Source organism: Quercus robur, chromosome 6 (genome assembly GCF_932294415.1).
Source record: "Quercus robur chromosome 6, dhQueRobu3.1, whole genome shotgun sequence".
Taxonomy (NCBI): Eukaryota; Viridiplantae; Streptophyta; class Magnoliopsida; order Fagales; family Fagaceae; genus Quercus; species Quercus robur.
The window spans coordinates 3,107,132-3,121,030 of NC_065539.1; the positions used below are offsets into that span (position 1 = coordinate 3,107,132).

Sequence of the window (13,899 nt, forward strand, 5' to 3'; positions counted from 1 at the left end):
CAAAAGTCCTTCTCATGGAAGGCAACACTATTCATAACTTCACAACAACTAAAAGAGCATTGCCAAGGAGAAACTCATTTAAGTACATGATAAGAGGAGGAAGTTTAACCAGCCCTTACACACAACTGGGCATACTCTCTTTCCCTCCAGTTGCACCCAATTTCCCCCTTCAATCTTGAAGTTATCATGGCAAATTTTCTCTCTACCGCTGGAGTAATTTTGTTAGAATCCTATCAGCTCACTGATGCTGCACAGCTGGGGCTACAAACCATCAGAGATAAGTGATTTTGTTTCCATATCTTTAAATTTACATTATTGAATATATGATTACTTCATACTTAAATACATATTACTTTATTCCAACTACTATTACAACTATTAATCAAGGCTTAAACTCATTTAAATGCATGATAAGAGGGGCAAGCTTAACTAGCCTCTACCGCTAGCATTTTGCTAGAATCCTATCAGCTTACTGATGCTACATAATTGGAGTTAAAGATAAGAGACTTTGCTTCCATACCTTTAAATTTACATCATTGAGTACATGATTACTTTACCTCTAAATAAATACTACTTTATTTCAATTGTTATTACCACTACTAATCAAAGTTATCATATCAAACGCATATTATATATTTATTCAACCATTATTATGATTCTTAGACTTTGATTTTAATAGTTTTGTAGACTTAAAAATACGCCGGTAGCCATTGGATCACGTGGCCCAATGTTGAGTTCCGAATGCAACTCCCCAAAAAGAACCTGGGCCTAGTAAGGTCATCCCTCCAATGGACTACACATGGTTGGGCAACCGAAAAAGGCCCACGAATAGAAGTCAACCAGTGTAATATGAAGGAATAATATAAACCAAAAGAAACAAGTTCTTGCAGTATCCTTGGATGCTATATCTATTGAATGAATCTCAACCACTAGAGAGCCCGATTAATCACAAATCTAAAACCAAAATCAATCCTAGCTTGGCCAAGCCAATTTTATTATTTCCTTTCGCATCAGCCTGTTAAATTAATTGAATATAGAATTACAAAAAGACTTATTTATAATAAAATAAATTGCAAAAAGATTTCAAATTTTTACTAACCTCTATGAAATGATTGAAATGTTGAATTGAATAGTAACAATAACATTAGTACTCCATCTATAGCTGGTTGAAATGTTGAATTGTAAAAATACTCAGCTACTAAAGCAAAGTTTAAAATCACACACCAAAATTGAACCCTAATTTCCATAGTCAATCTATAAAAACAAAGATTGAGGCACAGAGCAATGCACAATATTCAATCTCAATGATTGTGTTATGTATGATCAAGATGCGAACTTAATTTTTACAAAAAAAAAAAAAAAAAAAAAACCATCAGAAGATTCGCCGGAGGTGGTAACGGAGAGAGTATGACAGTTCTCATTGGCGCTGTTGTCCTCGTCGAAAAATTCCTTCCTCCGATTAGAGATTCCTCATGATAGGTCAAAAACGAATTGACTCGTTGTGGTAAATTAACCAATTAATTTAGCCAAGTTAATTAACATGCAAACGCATGCTAGCACAAACAAATCACTAATAAACTAATTATACAGCAGAAAATAAATAACACAGTGATTTGTTTACCAATGAGGAAAACCTAACGACAAAAACCCCGCCAGATGATTTTCAAGTCACCACTCCTAAAACTTCACTATTATTACAACAAGCGGTTACAAGTAAAGGGATTCCAAGTACCGTACCAACCTACAGTTGAACCCTTACCCCAATACCAATTGGACTTGTTCTGTAGTGACAATTCCCCTTTTCGATGCACGGTTCCCAAGTACGTGACTAACCAATTGCATGGATCCCAGTATGCGACTTCAATCACCAACTAAGAAGGTTGTTGGCTGCAAAGTTCTTCAATTCATCCACACGATGAAGATTAAGAAGATGCTTGGTCACAAAACCCGAAGATGCATATACACAGCAACTTCTTCAAGAGATAGAGATGAACTAGGGTAAGAACTTTGTTCCGGTCACAATTTGCTTGAACAGAATTTACTCAATGCTTGTGCAACTTATGAACTGTTTAATGGCCCTAAAAACAATCCTTTTATATGTCTAGGGTTAAGAGAAAAGAAGGCCCAAAGACACATTCACGGATTCCAAGAAAATCATATCAGAATTTTGAAATTCTTAAACCTTGACAGATAGGAGGTGTTGAGCAGCTGTTGAGCACACGGGCTAAACAGCTTCCTAAAACCTCAACACATGCTAGCTGTCAAGCTTTAGTAATTCTGCACTTTCAGCTTGTTTTCTTGGACAAACTTGAAGGTTTCAATACTTGATCTTGAAACATGGTTTCTTGAAGTATTTAAACACATCTTAAATCTACCTAAATACAAGTAAAATACGTTTTGTCAAAGGATAAGCTAATTACATAAAATAGTGACATATGTTCTTAACATGTGAAACACATATGTCCTAACACCTCACATTCTAGTGATTCATCTTCGCACATAGAGAAAATGCAATCTACTTCGAGAGCGAGCGAGAGAGAGAGAAAAAGCAATCAAAGGAAAAAAAAGGAAAAATAAATGAAAGAGAATAAGACAAGGAGGACCTAAATACTCTGAAATTTTCATACAAAATTTTTCAATCTTGCTTAGAAATAAATCAATCTTTATGTTTTACAGTCTTTTTTCGAGGGGTACTGGGAAATCTACAAATTTTTTTCAGCACTTATTTCAAGGGTTGTATGTTGACTTAGAGTATTTGCAGCAGTGTAACTAAATAGCTATATAGCTATTTTAGATACACCAAAACACAAAAAAGAAGGTTGCAGCAGTGAAGCTATACTTAAAAAATTTTACCTTCTTGCTACATTGCACATCTATCTATAGATGTGCATTGTAGCTGAAAGCTAAAAAGAAAAATAATTTTTTATTCTGTGTTCACACTACTTTTTTTATTTTTTTTTATTCTTTCTTTCTTCTCCTTTCTCCGTGTCTCTCTCCTCACTACCTCTCCATCTCTTCTTTCTTCCTCCAGACCCTTCCTTCTTTCGCCACAAATCCATCGCCGATCTGCACGAGCCCAGCCGTGGCCGTGCATTAGGAGAGGCCTCTCATTCGGACGTTGTTCGAATTGTGGACTTATTTCAAGGGTTATATGTGGACTTATTTTGAAGTTTCTCAGTAAGGGTTGAAACAGGTCCACTTTTCAAGGGTTATATAGTCACCCGCGTGTTATATTTAGTGTTTATTTGGACAAATTTTAATAAACCCTCGAAAAACAAGGGTTGAAACAGGTTGACTTTTTTGTAGTGAATATAATATAATAAAATAATGGAAGAGGAGGACAAACTAGTGTTTAACGAAATACGAGGGAATTTGCAGACTAACGGAGGGAGGGGGATAGAGTATCATTAGTTAGCAAGGTTTGGAAATGATGTAGGAAACTAGTATCTCGAGTCTTTGAAACTCAAGTTCGGTGACAAAATCAACCCTCAGAGACTCGAGTTCTAGAGTTAAGATGGAGGAATTTAGCCATGTGGAACTTGAGTTTCTTAGACTCGAGAAGTATTTGAAGAACAGAGGAAACAAATCTACAGGAAGAAGAAGACACGATCTGGAAAATAAGATCTGAAATGATCTGGAGCTCCGAAGAACAGAGGACGATCTGAAACAATCTGGAGCTCCGAAGATCTGGTGGACGATCTACAGCGCCGAAGAAGAACAAAGGACCCACCATTGTGAGCAAAACCGAGTCACAGTGCTCCGTCTTCCTGGTGTGGCTCTCTCAAGCCAACTTCCCAATGGCATTTTCGGAAACCTCACTCTCAGTCTTTGTCTCAGCACTCTCACTGGTTCACTTCCTTCTGATCTCGCTGCTTGCGCAACTTGTACTTCCAAGGTAATCTCTTTACCGGTGATATTCCTGAGTGTTGGTAAAATGGTGGAACTCAAGTTCCACGTGGATATTTATTCCACATCAGACCCAATTGCTTACAAATCGAGACTTAAAAACTTGAGTTTTATATTGGAACTCGAGTTTTAGACACTCAAGATGTTAGTTTTCAACATTGTTTTGAAATGCGACAACTAACTAAATTTTTTTATATTTAATATTATTTAGAAAAAAAATTCAACGAAATACAAAAGAAGCTAGAAAACAAACAATTAAAAAAGATGCAAACCCAGAGATAAAAAACAATGAAACAGAGTGAGACATAAAGAAATAAAAAATAAAGAAAAAAAATCCTTGCTGGCTACATGAACACTATCGGTCTTTCTTTATTCTCCTCTCTCTATGCATCTTCCTTCTTCTTCTTTACAATATTTGTTGTCCCAACGTAGAGCTAGCTACCATATTTTTCAATTTGAACGTAAAAAGCTTCTAATTTCAGCTCTTATAATAAATATCTAGATCGATTTTTGGGACCAAGACGAGTTTTGATTGTGCAAGCTTTTAACTTGGTTCATGGGGTATGGGTTAAGAAGGTCAGATCCTCAGAAGTCTTCTTTGTGGTTCTTTTTTTCTTGCTTTAGAGTTTGGCCACAGTGACGTATAGGCTAGAGGTTTGTGTTTTAAGTTTAGGCATGAAACTACGTAGTTTTGATTGTGCAAGATTTTAACTTGGTCATCACTGAAACTACGTAGTTTGTCAGTTAACAGCAGAAACTAACTATGGGGAGTGAATTGCTAATGGAACCATTCAGGGTGTAAAATCAAGTTTCTGAATTATTGGGGTGTAAAATCTAGTCAACCCCAAACTTCAAAGGTGTGATTTGCAATTTACCCTAAAATGTTTTCATTCTATTGTCTTTAGGGTTTTATTATTGTATTGTTACCAAACAAATTAATAGTAATAAACATTACATTACAACATTTTGTATTCCTTGTAATATTTATTCCTATTCCTATGTAATTATCGTTACTGTTTACCAGACGTGTCCTTAGTGCATAACAAAAATGATGTAAGTAATGAATTAATATAAAAACAGTTTTTTTAAAATGACTTTTTATGTAATAATATTTTTAAATATAATTATTGAAATGACTTTTTACACATAAAATACTAAAACGTAAAAATGATTTAAATTATTATGAAAAATATAATGCAGATAAGTGCAGAATGCCGAGAGGCAAGGGGGGAAAAAAAGAGCCAAGACAAGGTTACAGAATGAAGAAAATTATGTGCCTTTTAATTTTTTCTTGTTTTCTTGTTTCAGATGTTTTTTTTTTTTTTTTTTTTTTTTTTTTTTTTTTTTTAAATAATAAATAAAGGTTCAATTTGTTGCGATTGTACTCTTTATCATCAGACTAAGGTGCCAATCGATTTTAGGTGTAGACGAAAATTAAATTTTATATCTTTTATTCAACCATTAGAAATTTTTTAAGTTGAGCTAATTAGACCTACTCTTGTTTAAATTGATGATATCAAAATTGGGTAAAGGGTCAACAAATCAAGTACTATTTATTTATTGGGCTTACTCTTGTTTAAGTTGTTGATATCAAAATTGGGTGAAAGAGTCAACAAATCAAGTACTATTTATTTATTGGGCATACTCTTGTTTAAGTTGTTGATATCAAAATTGGGTGAAAGAGTCAACAAATCAAGTCCTACTTATTTATTGCGCCGGATCAATATTCCACAATTGATCATAGGCCATATTTGATCGTGGGCCATGTGGACTAGCATCATATTAGTAAAGGAGTAATGCTAGGGACATATAAAAATGCATAATTTTGTATTATAATTCCCTACGTGATGAGTTGTGAGTGGTGAAAATGTGTCTCCATATGACCTATCATCCCACATCCACCAATCACAACTTGCCACACGGCAAGTTATGACACAAAATTGTACATTTTTATATATGCTAGCATTACTCTTCTACAAAAATGTGCATTTTTAATTTCAATGATTCTTCAGTGCAGTTAACCAAGGTAGAGAAATTCAAGAACATAACAATAGAAGGGGATGCCAAATCATGTTTTGATGTACTCAATGGAGTCCTAGATGAGATGTTATGGTCTAGCCGACTTGTTTTGTGGCATTGTTAGTCCATATGATTTTCAGTGAAATAAAATTTATAAATTAAAAAAAAAAAAAAAAAACTATACATGTCACGAATTGATATTTTCAAATTTGACAAATGACATAGTGCTTAGACACGCATTTGCATGTTGAAAAACATCACACATCACATGTATGAAATACACATTAAAAATAAATAAAGGCTCCACTTCATATGATGTACAAACACAAGTTTTTCATTGATCTGAAATTAGGTTTTGTTTATTTACACAAGGTGTCTTTTGACTATATAATATTGTAATCAAATCCTACATGAAACCATCTATAGTGTAATAAAGCCATAAGGATACCATCACTTCATTATCAACATATCTTTTGTCTTTGAATTCCCAATTTAATCTACTTATTATTCTTATATTTTTTAGAAAATTAATTTCATTGAATATAAAATTTATTAACTCTTTATTAAAATTATACATGATACCATGAATAACCCATTCCCATTAAATCTACTTTAAGGGGATTTTAAAAAAATTGTTTTTCTCTTATCAAGATTATGAATTCTTTTTTAAGGAATCGTGTTCCCCACATGTTACATGCGATTATCCAACATATTAAGGTATTGACTATACAAGATCTCACTCCAGTATACATCAAAGTAACCTATATTTGACGTTTCAGTTCATATTCCTATCAAGATTCAAAGTTAATGTGTTTAGCATTCATGAGATTGGTTGTTAAAGTAACGATAGTTCATAGAGTAATGACTCATAGTAGCCAAGTTCAATGTATTCCAAATACACCAACATATCAATAAGAAATCTCCATTTCTATGATCAAGACGAATCATCATGATTAATATGCTGTAGTCTTATCAGATGAAATACCCAATTTCATCACCGACTACAAACTAGCATCTATTAGTTTACATGGGACTTATGATTTAGATATTTTGTATATGAATTTTATTTCAATACCTAAATCACATACAATGTATCTCATATATTATTTTCTAATGTTCATACTATTTTTAGAAAATAAAATATTTTTTCAAATTAAATAATGTCATACAAATTGAATTTTAGGGCTCAAACAATACAAACATGTTTTTTTTTTTTTTTTTTTTTTGACTATTTAGGTCTGCCAACTGTGCAGCCCAAAACTTAGCCAATAGGGTTAGAGCTTATAATTCTGTTGGGCAGTGTTGAATCTCTTCGGCCTCAAGGTCCCTATTTTTGTCTCTTATATATTGTCTTCTTTTCTTTTCTTTTTCTTTTTTTTTGGATAAGTTCTCTTATATATTGTTTAGGTAAAAGGAAAATTGAGAATACATAATTGTAATCTTTTTGATAACACAGTATTTGAAACTTATGGTGTTTGTTATATGACAATTACTTTTAACATCATTTTAAGACAATAATGTTTTTTTTTTTTTTTTTGGCGGAGAATTTGATGTTACTATAAGATACTTTATCAACCAATTTAATTAGAGTTTATACTATACATAATTGCAAATGGTTATTATTATCATGTCTTTATTAATTATTATTGTTATTGGGTGTGCCATGTTCTTAATTTTGTTTTTTGAATGAATAGACGAATTTATTAATTACAAAGGCACGCAAAAGGCTTGGACCATCTCAGGTCTGTGATAAAAGGATCGAATTAGAAAGAAAAAAGATGAGATAGGCCCAAAGGAGATGTGAATAAGCCCATGTCTTTGATGGCATACAGATTTTAGTTCTTTCAAATTGATGAAAGGTTTTGTCTTTGATGATAATAAAACTATTACCAACTTTATTACAAAATACTTTGATGCGATAATAGATGTGATCGATATCTCTTAAAAAACATCATAAATAAATGTCAATTTTTTTGTTTGGTATAGAAAATGCTGAAAATGCTAAAAATACTACAAATTTTACTAAAAAATGTTTACAAACTGAAGTGGTGAATTTGATTCGATAAGTTCAACAACATAATAAATGGAAGACATGGATTGACCTTAACATGTTTAGAGTCTTGGGCTCCAACCACTAATAAGAAGATGACATTAGTCATTGTCATGTGCAATACACATGCAAAATGTATATGATTCAATTGTTTGATTGGGTTAAAAGTCTGTTTGTGATTCACTTATTTTGTTAAAACTGAAAATTTTTTGCTAAAAGTACTGTAAATAAAATTAAAAATTAGCTAAAATAGTACAATAAGACCAATGAATAGTACCAAAAAGTACAGTGGGACCCATAAATAGTAGCAAAAATAAGCTGAATAGTAAAATAAACTGGCTTTTTAATTTGGAGCCAAAGTGTGTGTTTGTATAGAGCGTTGCGCGTCTACGTTTCACGTTTTCTGCCTTTTTTTTTCTTTTTTTATTTTTTTATTTTTTATTCTCCCCAGCAGTAATTGTTGACCCGATCCTCTGTGAACAGTGCACTTGTGCATTGTTCACGGGTCCCACAAACTCCACTTTTTATCAACTTTTTCATTAAAAATGGGTCCTACAGCACTATTCACACATTTAAAAATTATTTTGCTACAGTGTTTTCAGTTTTAAGTTTTCAGTTTCAGCAAAATAAGTTCTATCCAAACAGACCCAAAGGCACACCAAGTGAGTTTTCCTATTGGTTGTTAGAGCCCAAGTCTCCAAAAATGTTGAATTAGCTTTTTGTGATTGCTCAAAGAGAGAGAGAGAGAGAGAGAGAGAGAGAGAGAGAGAGAGGAATTTTCTTTATTGAACAAACAATACATTTGTGAACCCGAACAATTAGAAAAGCAAGAGCATTTGTGAATCCCCAACAATTAGAAAAGCAAGAGCATGGCCTATATATTATAAAGAATACAAGAGTTGCATGAAAAAAAAAAAAACTCTGCATTTTGAGTTGCACATGTTAATTGTAAGAATAAAAACAGGGAGTAATAGAAAGACAAACAGAGAGCTATGGAAGTTGAGAGAGAGAGAGCTTCTGGAAAAACTTTATATTATGATTGAAAAAAATGAATTGCTTTGTATCTGTACACAGGTCCTACGTATATACTAACTGGAAGCTAACTGAAAGAAAACTAATTTCCAAACTATGCGCTAGGTAGTTACATCAGTTACAATATGGCAGTTACAATATAGCTCGTGTGACTCTCACGTGTGAACATAAATAACTAATGCAAACTAAAAATTACAGGAAGTATAACTTCTTGTGTCCTTTTGTGTATTACACTGTCACTTGCTTCACTCTGTTTTACTCCTCAAGCACTTCACTCCACAATCACTTCATTTCACTGCTGCAGCATTTGCTTCTTGCCTCACTGCTGCTCTAACCTTGATCTTAGTATCTTTAAATTAATAATCTATACCTACCCCAATATATATATATATATTTTTTTTTTTCCTGAACAACTGGTGAACGGCAAAAATATGATGATTCAGTAATTATAATCTTTATTTTGATTAATTATGGCTTGCCAAATCCTTTGGTCTCACCACAGCCCATAATAGATGAAGGCAATTTCCCCACCTTGTCTATTCCTTCTTCAAACACCACTCCCATGCCCATGTAGAAATGAGACTCAATATGGCAATGGAAAAGCCAAGCACCTGGGTTATCAGCCTTGAACCTAATAGCAGTCCAACCATAGGGATGAAGAGGCACTGTGTTCTTCATGATTGGATTCACCAAATTGTAATTCTTTGGGTCTTTGTTCTTGTCAAATTTGCCTTCTCCATAGCCCAGTACCCAAAAATCGTGCCCGTGGAGATGCCATGGATGTGTCTCACTATTGTTAATAGTCATAGTGTTTGCATTTTGTAGTATAATATCAACCGTGATATTGAAACCTAGCCGGTAAATGGCATTGCTTGTTGTAGCATTTGGGTTCTTGGACACGTTGTAAATGTCATAGTTTACAAAGTCATATCCTTCAGGTGGTGGGGTTTGACTGAACACATGGTGTAACTTTTTCTTTAGAGCAATAAGGTATGGTGTGTGAGAAAGGGTGAAAGAGACATTATTTACGGACCAGTGCACATAACCATTAATGCGATTTTGTGTGTTTAGGAACACAACGGCTCTATCTGAGGTTGTGGGCGGGGTCACAATGAAATCATGGTGAGCCTTAATGGCTAGACTTTGAGCCAATCGGGGTGCTGTGTCATTCCAAATAGGACCAGTTGGTGGAACTGTGGGAGGAGATCGCCTTGGATGGTTTGGATAGTAATTGAGAAAGCCTAAGCCTTGTGTGGTATTAGGAGGCCGACTAACCACATTTGTTGTCATCCAATAATTTCTTGAAGGGTCTTGATCTGCCTTTATAAGCACAGAGTATGTCTCTCCAGAGTATATGAACAAGTTTTTCACTACAAATGGCTCTACATAGTGCCCATCTGCTTCAACCACAGTCATATTATGACCCTGCTTAGAAAGAAAATTGGATGCACATCATCAGGGGGTTGCAAAACCTTATGTATGCATAATGCATGTCACACTAAAACATCATGGTTTTTACTTTTTAGAAAAATCTGTAGTATTTGTAAGTGATTTGAAGGTGAAGGTGTTCATAGAGGTTACCTCTATTTGAAAACTAAGGGCTGATAGAGCAGTCAAGCTAGCAACCCTTAGTCTGTATGTTTTTCCGGGAATTACGATTATTGCATAAGGAGAGCATTCTGGATTTGATGTATTACAAGTATCGGCTGTGAGGGATGCACTAGAGCAGTTGAATTTTCCTTTTCCTTGAATCAAAAGTGACTGAAAATTGATAGAAGCAATAAATATTAGACAAAGAATAACAGCAAAAAATAATACTAATTCGATTTGTTACACATGGTACATGGAGTGCCACTTATAATTTACCTGAGGCTCCCCAACCCAGACAAAGGGAATGGAGGACAATCCTGTGGCTTGTTCATAAGTGCTTTTGTGGTACCAATCAGAAAGGATGATGCTTCGATCATAATCATAGGCAAATGGTTCTGTAAAATTATCAGGAACTGATACACGGATTGATCCATATAGCCCTGATTCTCTTTGCATCCCATAGTGTGCATGATACAGATAAGTTCCAGCCTGCATATAAGCAAAACATACATTATAAATTATGATACAACTGATCAAAGTACAAACATGCAACTTATAATCTGATCTTCACTAATTTTGGGACTAAGACTTGATTATTATTGTTGTTATAACAAGGCAGACATTAAAAAAACACAAACTGGAAATAGAGACCATTGCAGATATTTTAGCCTTTAAGGCTTCTAAGTAGTAACACATACCCTATCAACCTTGAACTCATATTTGAAGGTGTCCCCAGGTACTACTGGACATTGAGTTACCCCTTCTGTTCCATCACTCCATGGTGTTCCAATCTAAAGCAAATTAAACAGATGAATACACGTACACTAATCAATAAATACATTGATTTAGATATAAAGTTGTTGGTTCAAGTAGGAAAATGGAAACTTATAATTCTACCTGTCTGATTCCATGCCAATGGATTGCGAGGTTTTCTAATAACAGTTTGTTTGTAACCTCAACAATGACTGTATCACCTTCCTGGGCCAAGATTGTGGGTCCTGGAGATTTGCCATTGATTGTAAGGACCAGCTTCTTATAACAGTCAGGGGACTTGTACTCATACTTTACCTCCCATTTGTAATGCCGAATTCTGGCCTCACCAATAGGAACGTATATGAGAAATGTGAACAAACACAAAGCCAGCAGCTTCAACAACATACTTCTGTGTTGTTTAATGCTTCAATGGAAGTTTAGCAAAAGTCTACGCGAATTTAAAGCTCAAATGGGTACTGTTTGGCTTTCCAATTAGCAATTGCTTTGATGAAATATTTTGTTTGGTTGGAACGATTAATTTCTATCAGCCTACATATACTCCAAGCGTTGGTCAATAGTCCTTTTTATTTATTATTACTATTATTTTTTTTTTTGTGGAACTATTATTATTAGGGTCCGTTTGGATTGAACTTATTGTTGCTGAAATTGGAAACTGAAAATTGAAAACATTGTAGCAAAATAATTTTTAAATATGTAAATAGTATCGTGGGACCCATTTTTAATATTTTTTAATGTATAAACAGTACCAATACAGTGATGAACAGTGACAAAACAGTACATAAACAGTAAAATCTGTCTCTCGTGAAAGCAAAAAAAAAAAAAAAGGAAAATGGGAAAACGTGGACGCGGATTCAGCAAACGCTGAATCCAAACCCACGCTTAATATTTAAGAATCAGTCTTTGTGTGCGTTTAGAAAGCGCTTTTTTTTTTTTTCACGCGTTTTTGGCCAATTTTTTACTGTTCAGTCACTATTGTAGTTACTGTTTATGAACAGTAGCCGCAATATTTGACTTTTTCCGTGAACAGTATACGGTGTGCACTATTTACGGACCCACAAATTACACTTTCTAGCAAATTTTTCATTAAAAATGGGGTTCACGGTACTATTCACACATTTAAAAATTATTTTGCTACAGTGTTTTTTGGTTTTCAGTTTCAGTTTTCAGTTTCCAGCTATATCTAAACAGATCTTTAGTCAAATTTTAACTGGGCAAAAAGTCAAACTTCAACAATGAAATTTAAAATGGGTATTGGTTCTAGTGCCCCAGCCAAGTCCCCTTTGAAAAGTTTGTGTTATGCACTGTTTATGTGGTATGTCCTATACGGGTTCATCCGCTCTGCGAGAGTCGAAAGATTTGCTCCGGGAGTATGTAAATTTTTTCCCCAACGGGGCTTTGAGCAATGTCTTAAGAAGTGCCAATTAATTCAGCGACGCTAGTCTTAAGCCGCTTGACAATTCACTCCTAGTTTTTTAATCTTTTAAAAGGCTGTTTTTTTAGTTAACTTGTCCTCTTGATTTATTCTATTCAAAGAAACAGAAACCTAACATGGTTAGGCGTTATTTTATTGCAGTCTTTTTTTTTTTTTTTGAGAAAGATATTTTAGTCCTATTTATTTCATAAAATCGGTCTATAATTAAACCGTGTTTCTTTTTTAAAATAGGAAATGACTAAACCGCGTTAATTACTTTTTTGGTCAAAGTCGCAAGAAGGAAATAGATTGGAAAGTGCATTTATTATTTTAATCACATTTTTTGTCTAATAAACAGATGGCAGTCGTTCTCCATCCAGGCTGTGCTATTTTGTAATTGCAACCCAGTTGTTCAAAAAGTGGCAAAAGAGTCTCTTTCTGGATAAATCTCAGTCTTAGAAAGCTATCATATAATGTGCCCGTTTGTTTCGGCTTTTTAGTCCAAAAAGCGCGTTTTGAAAAAAGCTGAACCAAACTCACCCAATAATAGGAGTATAGGACAATAATCAAACCGTGTTGATTACCTTTTTTTTTTTTTTTTTGTCAAGGTGCCATAAGGAAATTGCTTGGAAAGTTCTTTTACTTACTTTAATCACACTTTTTTTATAACTGTTTTTTATTAAGAAACAAATTGCAGATGTTGAAAGTTCTCCAGCCAGGCTTTGTGCTCTCAATAATATTTCAAGGCCTCTATGGTAGAGGAGCTTGAGTAATATTGTTTAAAATGATATGAAAATATGGTTTAAAAAGTATTGTCAAAATATGTATTTATAATATTTATAAAGAGAAAAATGTATTTGGTAATGTGTTTCAGATAGATATTTTGGTGTTTAGAAATATAAAGTTGTGTGTTTTGTACATGTGTTTTTTTTTTTTTTTTAAAAAGCTGCCACTGGTACTGTTTTGGTTTGATTGCACATAAGAGGAAGACAACACACAGAGTGGGACAGCACAGTAAATTTGCATCAGGTGGGCCCAAAGTGTTGGACTCTCATGTGAAACACAACTCAAACAATGCTTGAACACTAAACTCAAACAACAATAGTTAAGAATCACT

At 33.9% G+C, this 13,899-nt stretch overlaps 1 protein-coding gene and 1 long non-coding RNA gene across 6 annotated transcripts in view; one reads left to right on the forward strand and one right to left on the reverse strand.

The window, feature by feature from the left end:
* LOC126690610 (L-ascorbate oxidase-like) overlaps positions 1–13,899 on the reverse strand; it is a 41,465-nt gene that overhangs the window by 12,218 nt on the left and 15,348 nt on the right. The window contains exons 1-5 of one of the 5 annotated variants that reach the window (XM_050385835.1): positions 11,495–11,889; positions 11,296–11,388; positions 10,874–11,086; positions 10,589–10,768; positions 9,859–10,432 (exon numbers count right to left, since the gene is read on the reverse strand). The exons of 2 other annotated variants lie outside the window; for them this stretch is intronic. In XM_050385835.1, coding sequence (XP_050241792.1) covers positions 9,859–10,432; positions 10,589–10,768; positions 10,874–11,086; positions 11,296–11,388; positions 11,495–11,755 — 1,321 coding nt within the window. In that variant the 5' untranslated portion in view covers positions 11,756–11,889. Of the gene's footprint in view, positions 1–9,079; positions 9,619–9,858; positions 10,433–10,588; positions 10,769–10,873; positions 11,087–11,295; positions 11,389–11,494; positions 11,898–13,899 lie in introns of those variants that run through there. 2 more of the 5 variants (XM_050385840.1, XM_050385837.1) reach the window with 2 other exon arrangements.
* The window catches only part of LOC126690611 (uncharacterized), a 38,555-nt gene that overhangs the window by 11,406 nt on the left and 13,250 nt on the right, over positions 1–13,899 (forward strand). The window lies entirely within an intron of this gene.